Source organism: Salvelinus fontinalis, chromosome 9, assembly GCF_029448725.1.
Source record: "Salvelinus fontinalis isolate EN_2023a chromosome 9, ASM2944872v1, whole genome shotgun sequence".
Classification (NCBI taxonomy): domain Eukaryota; kingdom Metazoa; phylum Chordata; class Actinopteri; order Salmoniformes; family Salmonidae; genus Salvelinus; species Salvelinus fontinalis.
The window spans coordinates 27,497,527-27,524,941 of record NC_074673.1 but is presented as its reverse complement, the minus strand read 5'-3'; the positions used below and the strand labels follow the sequence as shown (position 1 = coordinate 27,524,941).

The following is a 27,415-nucleotide window of genomic DNA, read 5'->3' as shown; positions in this document are numbered from 1 at the left end:
CCCCCCTCGACTTAAGTAGTACTTTAAAGTATTTTTACTTAAGTACTTTACACCACTGCTTGATGTCTCACATGGAGGCAATCTAAATGTGCTGGAACGGCTCTCTGGCTTCTCCTTCTCTAACTAACAGCAGCTAGGCAGGGCTAGTGTTACACTGGGGCCTGTTAGACTAGCCTGGAAGCGTTAGCGCGCTGGCTGTGCCTGACTGAGAAAGATGAGAACCATAGACAGGGTAGAGGAATGAAGAATAGGATTGGCGTGGTTGCCTGATGGGGCTTAGGTTGAGAGTAGAGGTTGACATGAAAACAGGACTCCCATGGGTCTTGTGGGTCCTGTGGGATAGTGGCAGGAATGGTCAAGTTCTAGAGTCAAGTTCTAGAGTTAAGTTCTAGAGTCAAGTTCAGGACAGGACTGGACGGGATCAACAGTCCGCAGAAACGGGCAGTACAGGAATAGTTATTAACATCGTTTTTTGGGTGGAAATATGTCATGTGTGGAACATTTCGTAAAAACAACATCTGTGTAGGCAAGGAATAATATAGCGTACTTAATAAAAATCTGTAAAAAAGTGTAATTTCCCCCCTCCCCCTTCAGTTGTAGCCAGTCACTATAGGCTGCCTCAGATGCCAATCTACGTCAGTAGGCTAAGTGATGAAACCTTACACGCTTCCCAAACAGGACACATACATGTTATTCAATTATTGCACCCACACTGCTCCCGCACGTCAACGAGCGTCTGCGTTAGAAGTTGCTTCTATTTGTGACGCCGAACGCGATGCAAGTCCTGCCTCTCCCATCTCCTCATTGGCTTTTAGAAGCATATACCCACGTGCCATCTCCTCATTGGTTATACCCATGTGGGTGATTGAAAGATCAACTGAGGTCGGTTGTGGTAATACACCTTATTATTAAAGTTAGTTGCCAATCACCATATAAAATCCACAAAAGAAAACGCTGGAAGGAGGAGAGATGACTAGAAACAATTCGGTTGACCGTTTTATGTGTGGATTAATTGTTGCAGTAGAGGACTTTCTGCATTTCAGGTAAAATAACAACTCAACGTTTATATCCCAGGACAAATTAGCTAGCAACAGCAAGTTAGCTAAATAGGACAAATTATCTAGCAACTGCAAGATAGCTAGCTGAATTGCCATAGATATTTAATGCTTTTCGACCTGTCCCCAAATTAAGCTAATTGGTTCAGAGTTTGTTTTGATATGTCAACCTGCGTGTCGTGATCACATTTGGTGTGGGGGGACCAAATCAATTTACGCAGGATGGCGCAGGTGGCCGCACGCGCGCATCCGGTTTGGGCATGGTGTTAGCCTTCAATAGAGGAACTGCACCGTCTTGTTGCAGCCAAGGACCCATCACTAACATTAACATTTGAGCCAAGGAAAGAGAGATATTTTAGTTAAAGTTTATGGAGTTGTCTTTGACAATGAAGGGACAGATAACACAACTTGTAAAAAAAAATGCTGAGGTTTAATCAAATGAGCTACAAACCGGAGAGTGGGACAAGCGGCCTGAAGCAGCATAGCTGCTCTACTCCCAAGCCCAACTGTTTGCATATTTAACTAAACCCATACCATCTGAGGTGAAGAGTGAAATAAAAATAGATTGACATATGCAGTAGGTTACTGCTGCTCAGTTTTTGTATTTAATTTTTTATGTTCATGTTGTAAATGTTCATGTGTTGTAAATGTTCATGTGTGCGCAGTGCTCAGCTGTAGGCTACAGTTTTATACTGGTGCTGAGCAGACCATCCTGCTGGGGTCTCTGTCCTCCAGCCTAATCAATCTACATTTAGGTCATTTAAAATACATTCTTATCCAGAGCGATTTGGGCTACAGTACGTGTATTTAACTAAGATACTGTAGGTAAGACAACCACATACCACAGTTGAATATTGCATTACCGAAATAATTTTCAATACTTCCTAAACAAAAACAATAGCCAACATATTTCTGCATGCAAAAATGAGCACGGCACAAGACCGGTGAGATTTTTATCAGGAAGGGTTCTTGGGTTATAGAACTGTTGTGGGATCAGGACAGTACAGGGAAATTATTGACAGTAATTCATTTTCACTCCCTTGTCAACCTCTAGTTGGGAGTGAGACACCCTATGGCTGAGTGGTCATGCCACTCCATTACTGTAGCCAGCAATGATCAGATCAGAATCACTAGTGGAAAGAGAGAATGTCCTGTAGAATGCAGTCCCCTTTAGAAATCTCTGTCCTAGAGTTTCTAGGAGGCTGTCATGAGAGTCATCCAGGCATGGATACCAGTTCAGCAGACTAGAGCACAGATGCTAGCTCAACTCACTGATGGAGTCAGCACTCCTAATATCCCTTACAGGGATAGTCACGTGTGTTGGGCTATTTTCCCCACTCCACCTAAAATGTCTGGCAGACTATTCCCAAAGTCCTCCTCCTATATTAAATCTGTATGATATGTGGGATATTGACATTGGGTAATGACTGACAGGCAGGAAGAAGAGAGACAATAATCCATTTATCTGGTCCAGGGTAAGCCGGACCAGTTTACCTGTTACATCATTAGCTAGCTACCGCAGACAGGAGGGATGGAGGCCATAGGGAGGCTAGCTAGCTAGCTGACTGACGTAATCAACGGGATAAACACACAGTATGAACAGGTACTGCTCTGCTCTGCAGACATAGGCTCCAGACCTTCAGGCCAAATAGAAGGATAGAAGGACTTTATACACTGACTGCATTGCTGTGCCGTGCTAGCAATGATAGATTTATGCTAAAATGACATGAGAAACAAATTAATAATAAATGAATAATGTACTTTGTTTCTCAGTGTTTTATTAATTAGACCCACTCCTATCGGAGGATCTGTTCCCCGTTCCTGTAAATGGAATCGCTCATGTTTACCTTGAATACCCATGTTTTATTTGCATGAGTCAACCTCGTGGAAAATCCATAAATCATTTGCAATGCTAACGTACCCTCAGCAGCATATCTATTGCCTGCCTAATGCAAATAGCCGTGTAGCAGGGATCACATTCCCACAAAACACACAGTAACAACCAAGTAAAAGAGCAAGTAAAGACAGAGGGATGGGAGGAAGGTTTTAATGAATTCCTTATTGCAGGGGGCTCTTAAAGCAAACGCATAGGAATCTTTTCACTGCAATTTCTAAGCTAAATATCAAAAGTCTAGAGTGGAGCTTTTGAAAAACAGATAAAGATATTGTTAGGAATGTTGCCTAAACAGAAATAGGCAGAAGGGAAATGGCTTGTCAAATGCTGCTAGGCTAGCCGTGGTAGAGGTCGAGTGGAGTGAAACAGCCCAGTTGTTACGCCCTGACCTTAGTGAGCCTTTTTGTGTCTCTATTTCGTTTGGTCAGGGTGTGATTTGGGGTGGGCATTCTATGTTTTTGTTTTCTATGGTTTTGTATTTCTATGTTTTGGCCAGGTATGGTTCTCAATCAGGGACAGCTGTCTATCGTTGTCTCTGATTGGGACCAATACTTAGGTAGCCCTTTCCCTCCTTTCAGTGTGGGAAGTCTTTGTCTTTGTGGCACTATAGCCTTAAGCTTCACGGTTGTTTTTGTAATGTTTATTGTTTTTGTCGGCGTCATCCTTAATAAAAGGAATATGTATGCTCACCACCCTGCACCTTGGTCTCCTCCTTTTGACAGCCGTGACAGAACATCTCACCACCAAAGGACCAAGCAGCGTGGTAAGGGGGAGCAGCATTGTCAGGAGGACAGGACATGAGAGGACATCCTGGACGGCAAAGGATCCTGGACATGGGAGGAGATCCTGGCCGGAAGGGATCGCCTGCCGTGGGAGCCGGTGGAAGCATTGAGGAAGGGGCACACGAGGAGATTGGCTGAGTCAGGTTGGAGACCTGAGCCAACTCCCCGTGCTTACCGTGGCGAGCGTTGTACTGGTCAGGCACCATGTTATGCGGTGGAACGCACAGTGTCTCCAGTGCGCGTTCACAGCCCGGTGCGCTACATCCCAGCTCCCCGCATCTTCCGGGCTAGGGTGAGCATCCAGCCAGAACGGGTTGTGCCAGCTCTAAGCTCGAGACCTCCAGTGCGCCTCCGCGGCCCAGTGTATCCGGAGCCTCTGCCAAGGACAAAGCCTCCTGTATGTCTCTCCAGCCTGGTGAGTCCTGTGCCTGCGCCCATAACTAAGCCTCCTGTATGTCTCCCCAGCCTGGTGAGTCCTGTGCCTGCTGCCAGAACCAGGCCTCCTGTATGTCTCCCCAGCCTGGTGAGCCCTGTGGCAGCTCCATGTACCAGACTGCCCATACGTCTCCTCACTCCAGTGATGATCCATGGCAAGAAGCCTCCAGTGATGATCCATGGCAAGAAGCCTCCAGTGATGATCCATTGCACGAAGCCTCCAGTTATGATCCATGGCAAGAAGCCTCCAGTGATGATCCATGGCACAAAGCCTCCAGTGATGATCCATGGCACGAGGCCTCCAGTGATGATCCATGGCACGAAGCCTCCCACGACGGCCTCCAGTCCGGAGCCTCCAGCGACGGCCCCCAGTCCTGAGCCTCCAGCGACGGTCCCCAGTCCGGAGCCCCCAGCGATGGTCCCCAGTCCGGGCCCGCAACGAGGGTCCCCAGTCCGCGAGCCCCCAGCGACGGTCCCCAGTCCGGGGCCCGCAACGAGTGTGGCCAGTCCGGGGCCCGCAATGAGGGTGCCCATTGCGGGCCCGGAGCGACGGTCCCCAGTCCGCGAGCCCCCAGCAACAGTCCCCAGTCCGGGGCCCGCAACGAGGGTGCCCAGTCCGGGGCTCGCAGCGAGGGTGCCCAGTCCGGGGCCCGCAGCAAGGGTGCCCAGTCCGGGGCCCGCAACGACGGTCCCCAGTCCGGGGCCCGCAACGAGGGTCCCCAGTCCGCGAGCCCCCAGCGACAGTCCCCAGTCCGGGGCCCGCAACGAGGGTGCCCAGTCCGGGGCCCGCAGCGAGGGAGCCCAGCCCGGGGCCCGCAGCGAGGGTGCCCAGTCCGGGGCCCGCAGCGAGGATGCCCAGTCCGGGGCCCGCAACGAGGGTCCCCAGTCCGGGGTCGGCGACCACCAAAGTGGGGTGAGCCAGTGGTGGAGCGGGGTCTGCGTCCCGCACCTGAGCCGCCACCGCGGATAGATGCCCACCCAGACCCTCCCCTATAGGTTCAGGTTTTGCGGCCGGAGTCCGCAACTTTGGGGGGGAGGGGGTACTGTCACGCCCTGACCTTAGTGAGCCTTTTTTGTCTCTATTTGATTTGGTCAGGGTGTGATTTGGGGTGGGCATTCTATGTTTTTGTTTTCTATGATTTTGTATTTTTATGTTTTGGCCAGGTATGGTTCTCAATCAGGGACAGCTGTCTATCGTTGTCTCTGATTGGGAACAATACTTAGGTAGCCCTTTTCCCTCCTTTCAGTGTGGGAAGTTGTCTTTGTTTGTGGCACTATAGCCTTAAGCTTCACGATCGGTTTTGTATTGTTTATTGTTTTTGTCGGCGTCATCCTAAATAAAAGGAATATGTACGCTCACCACGCTGCGCTTTGGTCTGCTTCGTAAGACGGCCGTGACACCAGTGGACTATAGCCTGGTCCAAAATAAATCATTACAGAGGACACGGTGCACAAAGCCGGAGTGACTATGTACATTTTCATGCAACAGTTCCCTATTTTACATATTTTACATTTAAGCACTATATAAATAAATAGTGCCGGTACGGCGTAACGGTAAAACATGAGCCTATCACAATAACTTAAAACAAAGATAGAAAGAAAACTGTAGGCTGTTACACCAAAATCTATTACTGCCTGTCACCCACATGAGAAATGTGAATTAACTTGAAAATGGGTGGCATACGGTCCAAAATGCAGTGTTGTTCGAGGTGATCACTAAAGGCAGAGAGACGCGCGGCCACCAGCGAACATCAAGTGTGCCAAATGTCCATCGCAAAATGTCATTACACTTTTTGGTCTTTATTATAGACAACTCTTTCGTCAAATGGCGGGTACTGTTTTAGATGCTGGAATTATTTTAGAGTGGACAAAGGTGTGCAAGTAGCCTACTTTTTGAAGTGATCTGTTTGACAATCAGATGAAAACATCATGCCTGGTTGTGTTATTGCCCCATTAAAAGCTAATACATGTTTACAGTTCAATGACATATCTTTACTATTAGGCTTTTTAAAAAATTGGAGGTCCCGTACCGTGACTAAATAAAATCTACTTTCAACACTGAGTAGAGGGAGATAGTGTTGCCCCGTTTGCAAATTACGGTTAGTGCCAAGGCATGTGTGGGTTCTGGCTGTGTGTGTGTGTGTGTGTCTGTGTGTGTGTGTGTGTGTGTGTGTGTGTGTGTGTGTGTGTGTGTGTGTGTGTGTGTGTGTGTGTGTGTGTGTGTGTGTGCCTGCATATGTGTAGTACTGTGCCTCACACCTGCTCTCCCTAGACCAGGCAGTGCCTACACAGCAACAAAGCTTCCCCCAACCCTGGCTGTGTAACCCAAACAGAGTTTGCTATAGGCAAAAAATACTTTAAGCAGTAGGGGAGAAGAAAGTCCTACCCAGCGAGTCATCTGTTTCTAATGCAGGGCCCGCTGGTGTGGATTACAGGGACAGATTACAGGAGAACTTCTGCCTGACCCCCATCTTCATTCTGGGGGAAATGGGAGCCAGACTTGATGGGGCGGTGGGAGCGGTCCACCGCCACGCTACGTGTTTACAGTCCCTGTTCAATGAGGGGTTTCTCTGGCTTTCTTTTTTTGTATTTTTTTTAAACACAACCCCCAAAAAACTATTTCCCAGAAACTGGTCTCTGCGGCAAATATTTCCCAGGTGCTGTCATTGTGAAGCTGTTACCACCGTGCTGTAAAGCAGCACACTACTCAACAGACCTGCCGTCCTAATCTTCAAAGCAGCACCACAACCTGGTTGTTTTTATCATATTAAACACGATAAGCAGCTGGTTTCTCAGAAAGCTGGGGAGGGGGAGGTTAACAGTAAGGATATGAGCTGGGAACCCACAGGGAATGATAAGGAGACAGAGAGAGAGAAAGATAGAGAGAAAGAAAGAGAGAGAGAGAGCATGAGAGAGAATGAGAGAGAGAGAGAGAGAGAGAGAGAGAGAGAGAGAGAGAGAGAGAGAGAGAGAGAGAATGAGAGAGAACTAATAATTCTGCAAAAATATCATGTTCAACGTAAAATACCCGCTAATTTTCCAAATCCAGAAAAGAGACGTTAAATGCTACAACCACCTTAAAGGAAGCGATTCCCAAACCTTCCATAACAAAGCCATCACCTACTGAAAAATTTACCTGGAGAAGAGCCCCCTAAGCAAGCTGGTCCTGGGGCTCTGTTCACAAACACAAACAGACCCCACAGAGCCCCTGGACAGCAACAATATTAGACCCAACCAAATCATGAGAAAACAAAAAGATAATTATTTGATACATTGGAAAACATTAACAAAAGAACTGAGCAAATTAGAATGCTATTTGGCCCTAAACAGAGAGTACAGAGTGGCATAATACCTGACCACTGTGACTGGAAATCTTTGACTATGTACATACTCAGTGAGCATAGCCTTGCTATTGAGAAAGAAAGCCGAAGACAGACCTGGCTCTCAAAAGAAGACAGGCAATGTGCATACTGCCCACAAAATGAGGTGGAAAATTAGCTGCACTTCCTAACCTCCTGCAAAATGTATGACCATATAAGTGACACATACAGTGGCTTGAGAAACTATTCACCCCCCTTGGCATTTTTCCTATTTTGTTGCCTTACAACCTGGAATTAAAATAGATTTTTGGGGGGGTTTGTATCATTTGATTTACACAACATGCCTACCACTTTGAAGATGCAAAATATTTTTTATTGTGAAACAAACAAGAAATAAGACAAAAAAACAGAAAACTTGAGCGTGCATAACTTTTCACCCCCCCAAAGTCAATACTATGTAGAACCACCTTTTGCAGCAATTACAGCTGCAAGTCTCTTGGAGTATGTCTCTATAAGCTTGGCACATCTAGCCACTGGGACTTTTTTCTTCAAGGCAAAACTGCTCCAGCTCCTTCAGGTTGTATGGGTTCCGCTGGTGTACAGCAATCTTTAAGTCATACCACAGATTCTCAATTGGATTGAGGTCTGGGCTTTGACTAGGCCATTCCAAGACATTTAAATGTTTCCCCTTAAACCACTCGAGTGTTGCTTTAGCAGTATGCTTTGGGTCATTGTCCTGCTGGAAGGTGAACCTCCGTCGCAGTCTCAAATCTCTGGAAGACTGAAACAGGTTTCCCTCAAGAATTTCCTTGTATTTAGCACCATCCATCATTCCTTCAATTCTGACCAGTTTTCCAGTCCCTGACGATGAAAAAAATACAGACAACATGATGCTACCACCACCATGCCTCACTGTGGGGACGATGTTCTCGGGGTGATGAGAGGTGTTGGGTTTGTCCCAGACATAGCATTTTCCTTGATGGACAAAAAACTACATTTTTGTCTCATCTGACCAGAGTACCTTCTTCCATATGTTTGGGGAGTCTCCCACATACCTTTTGGCAAACACCAAACATGTTTGCTTATTTTTTTATATACACTCTTCCGTAAAGACCACCTCCGTGGAGTGTACGGCTTAAAGTGGTCTTATGGACAGACACTCCAATCTCCGCTGTGGCGCTTTGCAGCTCCTTCAGGGTTATCTTTAGTCTCTTTGTTGCCTCTCTGATTAATGCCCTCCTTGCCTGGTCCATGAGTTTTGTGGGCGGCCCTCTCTTGGCAGGTTTGTTGTGGTGCCATATTCTTTCCAATTTTTAATAATGGATTTAATGGTGCTCTGTGGGATGTTCAAAGTTTTGGATATGTTTTTATAACCCATCCCTGATCTGTACTTCTCCACAACTTTGTCCCTGACCAGTTTGGAGAGCTCCTTAGTCTTCATGGTGCCGCTTGCTTGGTGGTCCCCTTTGCTTAGTGGTGTTGCAGACTTTGGGGCCTTTCAGAACAGGTGTATGTATACTGAGATCATGTGACAGATCATGTGACACTTAGATGGCACACAGATTAACTAACTATGTGACTTCTGAAGGTAATTGGTAGCGGGAGATCTTATTTAGGGGCTTCATAGCAAACGGGGAGAATTTTCCATTTTTTTTTTTTTTTTGAAACAAGTAATTTTTGTCATTTCACATCACCAATTTGGACTATTGTGTGTATGTCCATTACATGAAATCCAAATAAAAATCAATTTAAATTACAGGTTGTAATTCAACAAAATAGGAAAAATGTCAAGGGGGTGAATACTTTTGCAAGACACTGTATTTCCCTGAGATTACACAGAACCACAAAGAATTTGAAAACAAATGTCACGTTCCTGACCTATTGTTCCTTTTTCTTTTATTTATTTAGTTGGTCAGGGCGTGAGTTGGGGTGGGTTGTCTTTGTGTGTTTTTGTATTGTCTAGGGTGTTGTATGGTTTAGGGGGTTAAGTAAAGTAGATGGGTTAGTGTTTAGTATAGATGTCTAGGAGAGTCTCTGATTGAGAACCAATTCAGGCAACCATAGACTCTCCTAGACATCTATACTAAACACTAACCCATCTACTTTACTTAACCCCCTTAACCCCAACTCACGCCCTGACCAACTAAATAAATAAAAGAAAAAGGAACAATAGGTCAGGAACGTGACAACAAATCCAATTTTGATAAATTCCCATATCTATTGGGTTAAATACCACATTGTCCAATCACCTCAAATAAATAATGAAACATGTTCAATTTGGTTTAAATAATGCAAAAACAAAGTGCTGGAGAAGAAAGTAAAAGTGCAATATGTGCCATGTAAGAAAGCTAACGTTTAAGTTCCTTGCTCAGAACATGAGAACATATGAAAGCTGGTGGTTCCTTTTAACATGAGTCTTCAATATTCCCAGGTAAGAAGTTTTAGGGTGTAGTTATTATAGGAATTATAGGACTATATTTCCCTCTATACCATTTGTATTTCATTAACCTTTGACTATTGGATGTTCTTATAGGCACTTTAGTATTGCCAGTGTAACAGTATAGCTTCCGTCCCTCTCCTCGCTCCTCCCTGCGCTCGAACCAGGAACACAATGACAACAGCCACCCTCGAAGCAGCGTTACCCATGCAGAGCAAGGGGAACAACCACTCCAAGGCTCAGAGCGAGTGACGTTTGAAACGCTATTAGCGCGCGCTAACTAGCTAGCCATTTCACTTCGGGTTGTATGCATTTCACTTGTATGCTTGTATGCTCAGTCAGATTATATGCAACGCAGGACACGCTAGATAATATCTAGTAATATCATCAACCATGTGTAGTTAACTAGTGATTATGATTGATTGATTGTTTCTTATAATATAAGTTTAATGCTAGCTAGAAACTTACCTTGGCTTACTGCATTCGCGTAACAGGCAGTCACTCTCCTTGTGGAGTGCAGGTCATTATTGCGTTGGACTAGTTAACTGTAAGGTTGCAAAATTGGATCCCCCGAGCTGACAAGGTGAAAATCTGTCATTCTGCCCCTGAACGAGGCAGTTAACCCACCGTTCCTAGGCCGTCATTGAAAATAAGAATGTGTTCTTAACTGACTTTCCAAGTTAAATAAAGATTAAATAAAGGTGTAAAAAAAATACAAAAAAATAATAATAAATCGGTGTCCAAAAATACTGATATCCGATTGTTATGAAAACTTGAAATCGGCCCTAATTAATCGGCCATTCCGATTAATCGGTCGACCTCTAATTCAAACCCTATTTTTTTATTAAACTTGCCAGGTCTCTCTTGGGAAATAGGTCTTCTTATCATAACGAGATTTCCTGGTTAATTCAAGTTGAAAGAAACTGCTCTTACCTGTAGTATCTTGACTGCAGGTAGGTGGAGCACACGGCTTTGGACACGTGGCTGGCTGAGCCAAAGTCAATGACCTTGACTCGGTAGGGCTGCCTGGAGGGGTCCACCAACATGATGTTCTCTGGCTTCAGGTCAGCGTGGATCAGGCCCAGGCTCTTGAGCTTCATCAGAGCTGTGGCCACCTGCTGTAAGACTGGCCTAATGTACTTCAACGGCAGCGGACTGAACTTGTTCTGCTTGAGGAAGTCGTACAGGTTCTGCTCCAGCATCTCGAACACCAGGCATGTATGGTTCTTGTGCTGGAAGCACTCGTAGGCACGCACAAAGTTGTAGTCGTCTGCACTCTCTGTGCTCAACCGGGCCAGGATGCTCACCTCGATCTGGCCCTGGCGCGCGTACGATGGGTGGTTCTTCAGGATCTTGATGGCCACAATCTCGTTGGTGCCCCTCTTCCAACACTTTACCACTTGGCCAAAGGTGCCTCTGCCCAAGAACTCTAGCACCTCGTAGGTGTTGGTCATGGAGCAGACCACCTCGTGCTGCACCAACTGGTAGTCCCCTTCATTGTTGGAACCACTGTTCTTGGAGGTGGCTGTCGATGTGGCCGTTGCCGTGGCGATGGCCACCGTGGCCCCGCTGGCTGCGTTCTGGATCATCGTTGTGGCGCCGCCGTGCTCCTCAATGATCGTCACGCTGCTGTTGCTGTTGTCGAGCTCCTCACTCTTACGCTTAAGCCCGCATCGCTGGTAGGTGTCCAGCAGGCTGACGGTGCTGCGACGGGTCAGGTTGTGGACTGCTCCACCGCTTCCTCCTCCGCTACTGCTACTGCCTCCACCGCCGCTGCCACTACCGCTACCGCCAAAGCTCAACAGAGTCCCCAGAGGCCCTGTAATGCCTGAGGTACTGCTAGCCGATGCAACCACAATTTTCCCTGCACTCGCCGGGAAGATGAGCGCAGGCTGCTCGTAGGGCAGAGAGGAGTTGATTCCCAGGGAGGTGGCTTGGGACAAATGCTGCTTGCTGTTCTGGCTGTAGACGACTTTGCTGTGTGTGCCGTACCCTGTCATATCCCAGTATGAACTCTGCTCCACCTTCAGCTTCTTCACGCTAAAGAAGGCACTTGACTGGAGAGTGTGAGGGGACAAGACTTGCACTTGCGAGGCCATACCTGTAAGAGAGGAGAGGAGGGGAGAAGGGAGCGGGAGAGAGACAGAAAGTGAGCGGTAGGAATTTGAGACAGTGCTTGAAACACGAGTGGCTTCTTTAAATAAAGAGCGCTTATGTCAGGGCCGACTAGGCCCATGTTGACGTATCAATGTCTTACTCAACAACACAAACTAAAAACTTAAAATCACATTGGTTATTTCACTCTTTAAGGCAACTTTTCAGAATTACGTATTATGTATGCTACTCATTGCAAGAGAAAAATAGATGTCTGTATATGTTTTAAAACTATACAGTATTGTAACGTGCTTGACTATAGGATATACAGTATATGATGTTTAAACGGGAACTTTGTGTTTGAATGGTGACTATCTAGACCGTTGATGTATGCAGAGGAATTGCCTTTTCTCTTCAGTCCCCATCTGGACTAATGTAAACAGAGCTCTAATAATACTCTTCATAGGGAACTCAGAGAATGCAGAAATGTGCACCAAAACGAGCCCTTCGAAAGTTGCGTGACTCTCAAGGAATGATAGCAATTTCCTCAGCAAAAAGCAAAATGACAACCCAGACCCTGCATTTGTTGGTACACAATCAGCTTGAAAGAGAGAGAAAGAGAAAAAAAGACTCTTCTATTTTCGAAACAACAGAGAAGCATTTGAACTCCGTCTCAACCTCAGATCCTGAAAACAAGCAAAAGCGAAAACTGCAAGGCACTGAGCTCATGGGAACTGCCTGCCTCAGAAAAAGCTTCTCCAAGCAAACAACGGCCCAAAAATAACCCTCTCAAACAGGCCTGTTTGTAGCACTGAAATTACTGTTACAGCACAAGCCGGCTTACATGCAGGCCTCGGTACTGATATATAACAGTCTCCAATGTACCCCAAATTAGTGTACTAACAAATTTACGATCTACCACCTGTGTACATCTTCACTCACATGCATATCGCATTTTTAAATCCAGACTAAATCCACAAACACAGACACTCAAAATCCTAACACACACCCGTGCATGCACACAATCAGCATATTATACATAGCCCTAGCCTACATGGCTAAAACACAGGAGGTTGGTGGCACCTTAATTGGGGAGGACGGGCTCATGTTAATGACTGGAGAGGAATAGGTGAAATGGTATCAAATACATCAAATACATGGTTTCCATGTTTGATGCCATTCTATTTACATTCTATTTCCAGCCATTATTATGAGCCATCCTGCCTCCACTTAGCTAAAAACCAATCCTGTTTTCCTGTCTCCTTATAGATGACTAAACACACAGTGACCTTGAAGACAAGAGGTTGTGAAGGGGACTAGCGAGGGAAACGTTTTCCAAACGTTTTGGAGGAGTTCCATGATGATTCAGGGGTGTGTTTGGGACAGGGGGCAGAGGGAGGAGACATACTTAGTCACTCTGTCATTATTAGCCTTCTGAGTTCTGAATGATGATTCATTCACTACAAATCTGGCCATCTCCTCCTCTCTTTCCCTCTTCCTCCTCACCCTCCTGCTCCTCCTCCTCATCCTTCTCCTCCATCTCTTCCACTCTCTCCTTCTCTCCCCCTCCTTCTCCTCCACCTCTTCCACTATCTCCTTCTCTCCTCCTCCTCCATCTCCTCTCCTCCCTTTCCTCCTACCAGATGTTTGGTAGTATAGCTAGGGACACTGGTCATCATAATGGTCATCTGGTCTTAACCTTAATGCTGCACAGCGAATCCGATGCCTGTAGGCTGTAGGTTAGTTGATAAAGCATATTACTTGGGGCATTTGCTTTACCACACTACTCCTCTTGCGTAAGGTTTACCCTACACCACTACATGCCCCTCTCTGGCCCCCTCTATGCCCTGGGATGGCAAAAACATGTGGATGGAGGGAGTAATGAAGACCGTCCGCTGGGTTATTAGGAGCAAGGCACTATGCTAATCGCATAAGCCACCAGGGCCAGATGTCACTGCTCGGATTACCCACCACTTTGGTGGAGACTTTCATGCTAAAAATAATTTGGCCAAGTTGGCATTGGCGTAGTCACTAGTCACCGTCAGCGGTGCTGCTGCTGCTGTGTGAGACTGACTGGAAAACTATGGGAGGATAATCAGATACTACAGTAAGAGCAATGGCCTACTGCTCTGATCGTGATGTCAAATTCCAGGATTACATTGCCATGATTATGGATGACCAACAGTAACAGCATCGGCCAAGCAGCTTTTGGTTTACGGCACTAGGCTCAAGCTGTAACTGCCCTTTCCAAAGCGGCGCCAACGCCATCAAAAATCTTCCTCAATCTGACGTTAGCTATTAGTCATTGACTCCTGTTGTTTACTGTTCTGTTGTCAGTGTCCAAACTAGGGCTGTCCCCGACTAAATATAATCTTGGTCGACCAAAAGTCATCTGTTCTTCTGACCAATCGATTGGTCAGGATTTTTAAATTTGTATTTTTCCATATATAGACACATCCTATTTGTTGGATTCAAATCAACTATGCACTGAGCTTGTCTGATGATTTAAGCACATTGTTTGATGAAATAATTAAGACACAGAAATTACCAGAGGGAGTCCGATCGCAATTGATTTGATTGTGCCGGGCCTGCTCAGACTTGCTTCGCTGTGTTAAATTAAAAAGACAGTGAGTGACTGTGTGACTAGCACCCGTTGTCTCTCTCCTCCATACTGCAGCGACCAGCGCAAAACACTGTTTATAACATAATTACAAATAACATAATTACCACATAATTACAGCCATTTCTGACTGAAAAGTTATGTTACTGAAATCCCTCATTTGTTTAGGAAAAACCCTTTCTCTCTTTACGTGACACATGCATTCAGAAAGTATTCAGATCCCTTGACTTTTTCCACATTTTGATACGTTACAGCCTTGTTATAAAATGTATTAAATAGTTATTTTCCCTCATCAATCTACACACACAATACCCCATAATGACAAACAGGTTTTTAGACATTATGTGATCCTAGGGTGGCAACACATACATGCTATGTGATTTCAATGAGTCTTTCTCCATTCTGATTGTTTTATACTGTTCAATTCAACTTCAACCAAAACACATTTCCTGCATTTCCATTCATCTGAGATCATTTCCACACTGCCATGTAGGGCTGCACGGTATGGGCAAAAAAACAAGGCCTGATTTTTAACCAAATGCTGCAAAATGACTCCCTGATTAAATAAAGGTAAAACATATTTATTTGTATTTTTATATGAGCGAAAACTCTGTAACCGTAGCCATGGCCTTTAATGTATCCATGACTCACTAGGGAAACTATGGGAGCTGGGAAGGTTACACGGTTAATACAATTGAAGGGTTGAATAAAGAGTAACTGACTTGCCTGTGCCTGTGGCGAACGCAGAAAAGTAATTAAATGAACAAACAGTTGGGGTCAAATGGCTGGAATGTTATCTCTGAACAACATGCTTAGGTAACAATACGCACAATTGTACTTCATTGGAATGTCAGAACTAATGAATCATTATTGAATCATTATTGAATAAGTTCAAAACTGTCTGTGATCTGAACCCTGAAATCTTAACAACCATCTCCCTTTCTCTGTGATTTACTGTGCACCTTTATATTTCAACTAACATTGTAGTCTACACAACTTCTTCATTCCACGTATGAAGTTTATTTTCATTTCTGAACTTGGTGCCAAATGCAAAACTGTAAAGGGCCCATTGTTTTCACGTTTACAATGTTAGAATGCCTTAAGTAGCCTGGTCCTCCATTTAATATACCTTAAAGAGCATGGTGTGTTCAGCGCACTGCAATTTAGCAGAAAACCACAGGGGAATTTCTCACTGTTTAGAAGCAGCATGCTGAAGTGTAAATGGTCAATGTCTTTAGGGGGGATTATGTCCTCTGTCAAAGGCTAGTTAATCTGCTTTTTAGGCAGATTGTCACGGCAGCCTTCCCTCTCTTCACTAAAAGAGGGGGTGAAACAGGGATCGGACCAACACGCAGCGTAGCCAGTGCTCAACATGTTTAATTAAACAAAAAAACAGTGAACACTTACAACGAACAAAAAATAACAAAGTGTGGCAAACCGAAACAGTCCTATCTGGTGCAGAACACAAACACAGAGACAGGAAACAACCACCCACAAATCCCCAACACAAAACAAGCCACCTATATATGATTCTCAATCAGGGACAACGATTGACAGCTGTCTCTGATTGAGAACCATATTAGGCTGAACACAGAAACAGACGAACTAGACACACAACATAGAATTCCCACCCAGCTCACGTCCTGACCAACACTAAACAAGCAAAACACATAAGAACTTTGGTCAGGACGTTACACAGATCAAGGCTATTCTGTGCGGGAGGCCGAGGGTGAGAGGGTGGGTGGGTGGGTGGGTGGGTGGGTGGGATGAAGGGAGGGAGGGAGGGATGGTCTGGTTACTGACTGACTAGGTCCTGTGTGCTTGGCTGTTTTAATTAAGACCTGTATTGTGGTGTGCATGACAACTAGTACCAGATCAATATTTAAAAATATATATTTCACCATTATTTAACCAGGTAAGCTAGTTGAGAACAAGTTCTCATTTATAACTGTGACCTGGCCAAGATAAAGCAAAGCATTGCGACACAAACAACACCACAGAGTTACACATGGGAAAATCAAACGTACAGTCAATAACACAATAGAAAGATCTATATACTGTGTGTGCAAATGTAGTAAGATTGGGGAGGTAAGGCAATAAATAGGCCATAGTGGCGAAATAATTACAATTTAGCATTAACACTGGAGTGATAGATGAGCAGATGATGATGATTATGTGCAAGTAGAGAAACTGGGGTGCAAAAGAGCAAAAATAAATAACAGTATGGGGATGAGGTAGTTGGATGGGCTATTTACAGATGGGCTGTGTACTGGTGCAGTGATCGGTAAGCTGCTCTGACAGCTGATACACTTCTCATGATGTCATTATTGTTAGAATGTATGAAATCAACATTAGAAGCTATTTTATATTGGTTGTGCTCAAATGACAATGTGCCGAACAGCACGGCACTCTTCTCTAGAGGAGGGGAGGAATACACATACAGGCCTACTGGTTGACTCTTCTCTAGAGGAGGGGAGGAATACACATACAGGGCTTCTGGTTGACTCTTTTCTAGAGGAGAGGAGGAATACACATACAGGCCTTCTGGTTGACTCTTCTCTAGAGGAGGGGAGGAATACACATACAGGCCTTCTGGTTGACTCTTCTCTAGAGGAGAGGAGGAATACACATACAGGCCTACTGGTTGACTCTTCTCTAGAGGAGAGGAGGAATACACATACAGACCTACTGGTTGACTCTTCTCTAAAGGAGAGGAGGAATACACATACAGGCCTTCTGGTTGACTCTTCTCTAGAGGAGGGGAGGAATACACATACAGGCCTTCTGCTTGACTCTTCTCTAGAGGAGGGGAGGAATACACATACAGGCCTTCTGGTTGACTCTTCTCTAGAGGAGAGGAGGATTACACATACAGGCCTTCTGGTTGACTCTTCTCTAGAGGAGGGGAGGAATACACATACAGGCCTACTGGTTGACTCTTCTCTAGAGGAGGGGAGGATTACACATACAGGCCTTCTGCTTGACTCTTCTCTAGAGGAGGGGAGGAATACACATACAGGCCTACTGGTTGACTCTTCTCTAGAGGAGGGGAGGAATACACATACAGGCCTTCTGGTTGACTCTTCTCTAGAGGAGAGGAGGAATACACATACATGCCTTCTGCTTGACTCTTCTCTAGAGGAGGGGAGGAATACACATACAGGCCTTCTGGTTGACTCTTCTCTAGAGGAGAGGAGGAATACACATACAGGCATTCTGGTTGACTCTTCTCTAGAGGAGGGGAGGAATACACATACAGGCCTTCTGGTTGACTCTTCTCTAGAGGAGGGGAGGAATACACATACAGGCCTACTGGTTGACTCTTCTCTAGAGGAGGGGAGGAATACACATACAGGCCTTCTGGTTGACTCTTCTCTAGAGGAGAGGAGGAATACACATACATGCCTTCTGCTTGACTCTTCTCTAGAGGAGGGGAGGAATACACATACAGGCCTTCTGGTTGACTCTTCTCTAGAGGAGGGGAGGAATACACATACAGGCCTTCTGGTTGACTCTTCTCTAGAGGAGGGGAGGAATACACATACAGGCCTACTGGTTGACTCTTCTCTAGAGGAGGGGAGGATTACACATACAGGCCTTCTGCTTGACTCTTCTCTAGAGGAGGGGAGGAATACACATACAGGCCTTCTGCTTGACTCTTCTCTAGAGGAGAGGAGGAATACACATACAGGCCTACTGGTTGACTCTTCCTTGGTCATAGGGAGAGCTAACCCTCTGTGAATGTATTAGAAACCAATGGAAAGTCCAAGTTCTGCTGAAAAAGAGTTGTAACTCTATGTCCATAATCATGAAGCGATGAGAGAATGTACAGCACTTTGCATTTCCCATCAACTGCCTGAATGATAGCAGGATGTACAAGCTGGACACTGGACAGGAAGACATGCTGCAGTATATACAGACAATTGGACAGGGCGGTCTGTCTCGCACTGCTGATCCGGGACAGTCAGTCAGGCATCTGCCGGAATTGTCCGCCATGGATGGGGGGCAAATCACTTGTTATGACTTGACCTCAGTTCTGTCTAGACTAAGTATTATCTCCTCTTGCCTCTGATGGGGGCATTCAGTGACGGGAGAGGAGAGACGTAGCTGTGCCCCCCCCCCCCCCCCCCCCCCCCCCACACACACACACACACACCTCTATGCTGCTCATTCCAGTCAGCATCAGTGTCATTGCTACCCCCCGCTTCTCTGCCTGCCTGCCTGCCTGTCCATCAAGGTCCATTGAGGTCCATTTAGGCCCATGGCAGTGAGACCCTGCTGTGCCATATGCAGCACAGAGCCAGCCAACCAGCCAGCCTCTCATAATAAACTATGAGGGCCACTGGAAGGCTGGGGACTGGAGGTAAAAATTAATGCACCATTGGAGGAACATATTGACTGTTCGGAGCGAACAAGCCAGCCATGTCATTCAGCCTGGCCTTGTGTGTCTGGCTTCTGGGAACTGTCTTCAGTGGAGGTGCTGGGGCCTGTCTCTCCCCCACTGTAACACACCACTCCAGACCACTATTGACCACCCTGTCCACTTTATAGCTCCCATCTCAGCTTATTTATAGAATAATGCATCAGAGAGGCAGTCAGGGAGTGAAGTTAGAGCCTCTCCCTGACACACACACACACACACACACACACACACACACACACACACACACACACACACACACACACACACACACACACACACACACACACACACACACACACACACACACACACACACACACAAATACACACTGCCTCACTCAGCCAGAGCGATCTCTTTGTGTCCGCCACACCAGCAGCTTGCCTGGTGTGCCACTCCCCGAGTGTCCTCTTCCTGGAAACCACCAGCGATGGTAAACTACAGATGCTGAATGAGTTAACAACACACTATACATGTGCAAATGTATGTGCCCATGCACACATGCACGCACACGCACATGCACACACACAGTGTCACACACTACAACTAAAATCCATAAGGTCGCTTGTAGCCAATACATTTCGAAATCCTCTTTAATGAATAACAAATAGGTAGTCGCCATGATCATGCATCTAAACTAACAACAAAGCAGCCGCTCAGCAGTGGTTTGATAATAGATTACAGCTTGTTATTCACATGTAAAGTTCAGCCCTATAAAAAGCCAACTGTTTGGTTTATGAGGTACCTTTGGCATGGTTTCATTGTGTGCCACAGCTTAACCTCTGCCTGTTTATTTCTCATCCCTGGAAGTGGGAGGTAGGCAGGGAGGGAGGAAGGGAGGGAGGGAGGGTGGGAGGGAGGGAGGGAGGAGAGGGAGGGAGGAGAGAGAGGGAGGAGAGAGAGGGAGGAGAGGGAGGGAGGAGAGAGAGGGAGGAGAGGGAGGGAGGGAGGGAGGGAGGGAGGGAGGGAGGGAGGGAGGGAGGGAGGGAGGGAGGGAGGGAGGGAGGGAGGGAGGGAGGGAGGGAGGAGAGGGGGATGTGGGCCATGGTGAATGCAGAATTGCTCTGTTTGAGCAGGATTTCTTATTAATCACACACACACACTAAGCACAGCACAGTAGAAAGAACAGCACCAAACTTCCTCCCCACAGAGAGAGAGACCAAGAGAGAGAAAGGGGGGAGGGGCGGAAGAGATACACAGAAAAACAAAACAAGAGAGAAACAGAGCAAGGGAGAGTGAGAGACAGAAACAGAAAGATGGAGATACAGAGAAGACAGAGGGAGACAGCGTAACATTGCTGTTACACTAGGCTTTGAACCCCTCCATCCCTCTGACGGACTCTGCTTTGACTACTGTTCCAGGTCGCCAGGAAAACACAGCAGGGCCATGCAGGGACACACACCTGATAAGCAGCCAGCCTTTCTTCTCTCTGCTTATCACCCATGTACAGTGCCAGTCCAACAGGCCTCTCTTCACTGCATTCTCTCCCTCTGACTCCTATTGAGCAGCAGGACAGCTGCCTATTGAGCGTTATGAAGGGGGAAATATATAAGCAGAGAACAGTGTCACAAGGACATGATAGAACGTATGTTTTGAGTGTCTCTATAGATATGTTGGCCTAAACATTCAGTCACCAAGGCAAGCTAACCACATGCTGTAATTAATCGAGTGTGTGTGCATGTTGAGGTGGCATGTTTGCAGTTCTTGCAGTGCTGCCAGGTTACAAACCCCGGAGAAAGACACACTAAGGACACGAACCCCAGAGAAAGAGACACTGAGGACACGAACCCCGGAGAAAGACACACTGAGGACATGAACCCCGGAGAAAGACACACTGAGGACACGAACCCCAGAGAAAGACACATTGAGGACACAAACCCCGGAGAAAGACACACTGAGACAATAAACCCCAGAGAAAGACACACTGAGGACACAAACCCCGGAGAAAGACACACTGAGGACACGAACCCCGGAGAAAGACACACTGAGGACACGAACCCCGGAGAAAGACACACTGAGGACACGAACTCCAGAGAAAGACACACTGAGACAATAAACCCTGGAGAAAGACACACTGAGACAATAAACCCTGGAGAAAGACACACTGAGACAATAAACCCTGGAGAAAGACACACTGAGACAATAAACCCCGGAGAAAGACACACTGAGACAATAAACCCTGGAGAAAGACACACTGAGACAATAAACCCTGGAGAAAGACACACTGAGACAATAAATCCTGGAGAAAGACACACTGAGACAATAAACCCTGGAGAAAGACACACTGAGACAATAAACCCTGGAGAAAGACACACTGAGACAATAAATCATGGAGAAAGACACACTGAGACAATAAACCCTGGAGAAAGACACACTGAGACAATAAACCCTGGAGAAAGACACACTGAGACAATAAACCCCAGAGAAAGACACACTGAGGACACAAACCCCGGAGAAAGACACACTGAGGACACGAACCCCGGAGAAAGACACACTGAGGACACGAACCCCGGAGAAAGACACACTGAGGACACGAACTCCAGAGAAAGACACACTGAGACAATAAACCCTGGAGAAAGACACACTGAGACAATAAACCCTGGAGAAAGACACACTGAGACAATAAATCCTGGAGAAAGACACACTGAGACAATAAACCCTGGAGAAAGACACACTGAGACAATAAACCCTGGAGAAAGACACACTGAGACAATAAACCCTGGAGAAAGACACACTGAGACAATAAACCCTGGAGAAAGACACACTGAGACAATAAATCCTGGAGAAAGACACACTGAGACAATAAACCCTGGAGAAAGACACACTGAGACAATAAACCCTGGAGAAAGACACACTGAGACAATAAACCCTGGAGAAAGACACACTGAGACAATAAACCCTGGAGAAAGACACACTGAGACAATAAACCCTGGAGAAAGACACACTGAGACAATAAATCCTGGAGAAAGACACACTGAGACAATAAACCCTGGAGAAAGACACGCTGAGACAATAAACCCTGGAGAAAGACACACTGAGACAATAAACCCTGGAGAAAGACACACTGAGACAATAAACCCCAGAGAAAGACACACTGAGGACACAAACCCCGGAGAAAGACACTGAGGACACGAACCCCGGAGAAAGACACACTGAGGACACGAACCCCGGAGAAAGACACACTGAGGACACGAACTCCAGAGAAAGACACACTGAGACAATAAACCCTGGAGAAAGACACACTGAGACAATAAACCCTGGAGAAAGACACACTGAGACAATAAACCCTGGAGAAAGACACACTGAGACAATAAACCCTGGAGAAAGACACACTGAGACAATAAACCCTGGAGAAAGACACACTGAGACAATAAACCCTGGAGAAAGACACACTGAGACAATAAACCCTGGAGAAAGACACACTGAGACAATAAACCCTGGAGAAAGACACACTGAGACAATAAACCCTGGAGAAAGACACACTGAGACAATAAACCCTGGAGAAAGACACACTGAGACAATAAACCCTGGAGAAAGACACACTGAGACAATAAACCCTGGAGAAAGACACACTGAGACAATAAATCCTGGAGAAAGACACACTGAGACAATAAATCCTGGAGAAAGACACACTGAGACAATAAACCCTGGAGAAAGACACACTGAGACAATAAACCCTGGAGAAAGACACACTGAGACAATAAACCCTGGAGAAAGACACACTGAGACAATAAATCCTGGAGAAAGACACACTGAGACAATAAACCCTGGAGAAAGACACACTGAGACAATAAACCCTGGAGAAAGACACACTGAGACAATAAACCCTGGAGAAAGACACACTGAGACAATAAACCCTGGAGAAAGACACACTGAGACAATAAACCCTGGAGAAAGACACACTGAGAACACACACAACATATCCACAGCCATCATTCACTCCAAAGATCAACCAATAATGGCGCTGCGGCATGTCAAGTTTTCTGAAGAAACCATTAACCTTCATAGACCATAATCAGATTGTGGATCAATCTAACATTTTCCAATTAAATTCAATTATAGACCCATACCAAACAATCAAAATACAAGACAACGACATAGCTGAGGGAATAACACAATAAACAATTTAAGAGAAAATACATTTAAATCTGCTTTTGTTCTTTGTAAATTAATTGGGATGTACTGAGAGCAGAAAAATGAATGAGTTAATATTCAAAATGGTAATAGCATTTACAAGGAGGCACATCTGTATGAACCTAACATGATTATCATTGTCACGTTCCTGACCTATTGTTCCTTTTTCTTTTATTTATTTAGTTGGTCAGGGCGTGAGTTGGGGTGGGTTGTCTTTGTGTGTTTTTGTATTGTCTAGGGTGTTGTATGGTTTAGGGGGTTAAGTAGAGTAGATGGGTTAGTGTTTAGTATAGATGTCTAGGAAAGTCTATGGTTGCCTGAATTGGTTCTCAATCAGAGACAGCTGGTTATTGTTGTCTCTGATTGGGAGCCATATTTAAGGCAGCCATGGGCTTTAGCTGTTTTGTGGGTAATTGTCTATGTGTATTGTTTGTGTCAGCACTATCTGTATTTATAGCTTCACGGTCGTCAGTTTTGGTTATTTTGTTAGTTCGTGTATAGTTGTTCGTTTCTTGTTTGTTTTCTCTCTTCTTTAAATAAAGAAGATGTATTTTGCACACGCTGCGCCTTGGTCCAATCTCTCACAGCAAGACGATCGTGACAATCATGGGGAAAGTGTTTTAATAACATTGTACTTGTTTCATTTTCAATATTATGATCATTAAAAAGAATGAATTCCAGAACAAGCTAGTTAAATCCTCCATGTCACTGTGCTGATGATGATGAGAGAGAGAGAGAGAGAGAGAGAGAGAGAGAGAGAGAGAGAGAGAGAGAGAGAAAGAGACTTGAAACAAACAGAAATAACATTGGTTGTGGTTTCTGAGACATTTTTTGTATTATGCCAAATTAAGACAGTTATATACAATTAAAACCATTTCGCAACAGATTAAGTATGTTCCCTCAGGCCACTACTCTACTACCACATATCTACAACACACAATCTATGTGTACGTGTGTGTATGGTGCGTATGTTATCATGTGCGTGTGTATGCATGTGTCTGTGCCCGTGTGTGTCTCTTCACATTTCCCGTTGTTCCATAAGGTGTATTTTTATCTGATTTTACTGCTTGCGTGAATTACTTACTGTGGAAAAGACTTCCATGTAGTCATGGCTCTATTTAGTACTGTGCACCTTCCATAGTGTCACGTTCCTGACCTGTTTTCTGTTGTTTTGGTATGTGTTTAATTGGTCAGGGTGTGAATTTGGGTGGGTAGTCTATGTTTTCTGTTTCTATGTTGGTTTAAGGGTTGCCTGGTATGAATCTCAATTAGAGGCAGGTGTTTGGCGTTTCCTCTAATTGAGAGTCATATTAAGGTAGGTTGTTTCACAGTGTTCTTGTGGGTGGTTGTCTTCCGTGTCTGTGTATGTTGCGCCAGACGGGACTGTTTCGGTATGTTTGTTCGGTTTTTGTGTAGTCTGTTTTCCCTGTCCGTGCGTTCTTCGTGTTACATGTAAGTTCTTTAGTTTAAGTCTGTTTAGGTCGGTTTGTTATTTTGTATCCTTCCAAGTGTTTGTTTTCGTGTTTCGTCTTTGTGTTAATAAATCATTATGTATGCACAACCCGCTGCACGTTGGTCGAATCACTACTCCTCCTCTTCGTATGAAGAGGAGGAGGAACGCCGTTACACATAGTCTGTTCTGGACTTGGGGACTGTGAAGAGACCTGGTGGCATGTCTTGTGGGGTATGCACTGGTGTCTGAGCTGTGTGCTAGTAGTTTAACAGACAGCTCAGTGCATTCAACATGTCAATACTTCTCACAAATACAAGTGGTGATGAAGTCAATCTCTCCTCTACTTTGAACCAGGAGAGATTGACATGCAGATTATTAATGTTAGTTCTCGTGTATATTTAAGGGCCAGCCATGCTGCCCTGTTAATTAAGCAGAACCAACCAAAACCAGTCCACCGTGGAGGAGCGTTTAATGGGGTATGAGTGTGCTCTAACAGGGGCCAAGGAGGATCCCAGGGGTCAACAGCTCTGCTCTAAGCTATGCCTGTACTCCAGTACAACTCCCACTCAGAAGAGACACACTATACAGCCCAGCCTGGTCTCAACACCCAGCCAGGAAATAACCAAATACTACTCTGTGTGTGTCCACAGATCACTGCAGGTCTTGTGCGTGACAGACACCCATAGTCCTGGTCCTGCGTTGCTGCCTCGTCCTACACTGAATCCCAAACACAGAGGAACCAGTCGGACCTCATGAGTCACCCAGCGACCAATCAGCAGACAGGCAGGCATAGTGTTTTCAAGCAAGTTTTTAAGCAGAAGCGTTTTCTGGGAAGAGGGCTTGGTTAACCAGAGCACATCCATCCCCACATGTGGTTAGCCTTTCCTTCCCTTCTTCCTTTTCTCACACCATCGTTTCTGCTATCACATAGAACTTAGGGGCGGGGCGGGGCAGGTCATGGCACACATGCTTCCCCAGGTGACTTGTGTGTGTGATATTTCAGAGGAGGGTGTTGGACCAGAGCTTAGGAGCAGGAAGGGGCCATGGTGCTTCAGAGTCATTTAGCAGCTGGGCTCCTGTTCCAGGGAACTTATACCCTGACTACACCGCTCGCGTCGCGTGCCCGAGTGTTGCAAAATAAATGTAGAAATCTATATTATTCAATTATTGCACCCACACTGCTCGTGCGCGCCATCGAGGGTCTGCGTTGCCAAGGGCTAAAATAGAAGTCAGTTCTATTTGTGACGCAGATCATGCTGCAAGTCCTGCCTCTCCCATCTCCTCATTGGTTTATAGAAGCAGGTACCCACGTGCCATCTCCTCATTGGTTATACCCACATGGGTGACTGAAAGACGAACGAGGTCGGTGGCGGTAATGCACCTAATTTATGAAGGTGCCAATCGCAATATAAAGTCCAGAGAAGAAAAAGCCTGGAAGGAGGAGAGATGACTAGAAACGACTCGGTTGACCGTTTTATGTGTGGACTAATTGTTGGAGTAGAGGACCTTGTCCATTTCAGGTAAAATAACAACTCAATGTTTATATCAAAGAACAAATTAGCTAGCAACAGCAAGCTATCTAAATTGGACAAATTAGCTAGCAAGTGCAACCTAGCTAGCTAAATTGCCATTAATGTTTAATGCTTTTCGACCTGTCCCCAAATGAATGTAATTGGTTCAGAGTTTGTTTTGATATCTTAACCTGCGTGTCGTGATCGTGTTTGGTGTGGGAGGGCAAAATACATTTATGCACGATGGCGCACGCACGCAGCCGGTTTGGGTTCCGTGTAACTGTCTGGTTCTCTGAAGAGTAGCTTCCTCTCTGGAACAACCATCCCTCTCTCTTCACAGAATCCAGCAGAGGCCACAGTAACAGACGCACACACACACGCACGCACACACACACAGACGTGAATTACACAGAAAGATATCTGGTGACAGACCTGCTGAGGTTTCAAATTATTTCATTTGCAAACACCCATAACATCCAAATCAGCCATGTAAATAGCCAAGCATCAGCATTTAATGACCACACTGTCTGCAAGCCAATAGGCATCGTATCAGCTTCTAGGGCGGAGGCCTCAACTCTCTGACTTTGTCTCTTTCAGAAAGTTAATGAGGCAAAAACAACAGTCCTAAAGCACCGGTGATGCAAGACAGGCTTTCATACACTCCCGTTCAAAAGTTTGGGGTCACTTAGAGATGTCCTTGTTTTTGAAAGAAAAGCACATTTTTTGTCCATTAAAATAACATCAAATTGATCAGAAATACAGTGTAGACATTGTTAATGTTGTAAATGACTATTGTAACTGGAAACGGCTGATTTCTTATGGAATATCTACATAGGCGTGCAAAGGCCTATTATTTGCGCTGTTCTGTGAAGGGAGTAGTACACAGCATTGTCCCAGATCTTCAGTTTCTTGGAAATTTCTCGCATGGAATAGCCTTCATTTCTTAGAACAAGAATAGACTGACGAGTTTCAGAAGAAAGTTATTTGTTTCTGGCCATTTTGAGCCTGTAACCGAACCCACAAATGCTGATGCTCCAGATACTCAATTAGTTTAAAGAAGGCCAGTTTTATTGCTTCTTTAATCAGGACAACAGTTTTCAGGTGGGCAAACATAATTGCAAAAGGGTTTTCTAATGATCAATTAGACTTTTAATATGATAAACTTGGATTAGCTAACACACCGTGCCATTGGAACACAGGAGTGATGGTTGCTGATAATGGGCCTCTATACACCTATATAGATATTCCACAAAAAATCTG

General features: G+C 45.4%; 1 protein-coding gene across 6 annotated transcripts in view; it reads right to left on the bottom strand.

Moving 5' to 3' along the window:
• LOC129862368 (homeodomain-interacting protein kinase 2-like) overlaps window positions 1-27,415 on the bottom strand; it is a 207,050-nt gene that overhangs the window by 170,476 nt on the left and 9,159 nt on the right. For all 6 annotated transcript variants that reach the window (XM_055933927.1, XM_055933929.1, XM_055933930.1 and 3 more), the window contains exon 2: window positions 10,857-12,024. In XM_055933927.1, the coding sequence (XP_055789902.1) occupies window positions 10,857-12,024 (1,168 nt within the window). The remainder of the gene's footprint in view (window positions 1-10,856; window positions 12,025-27,415) is intronic.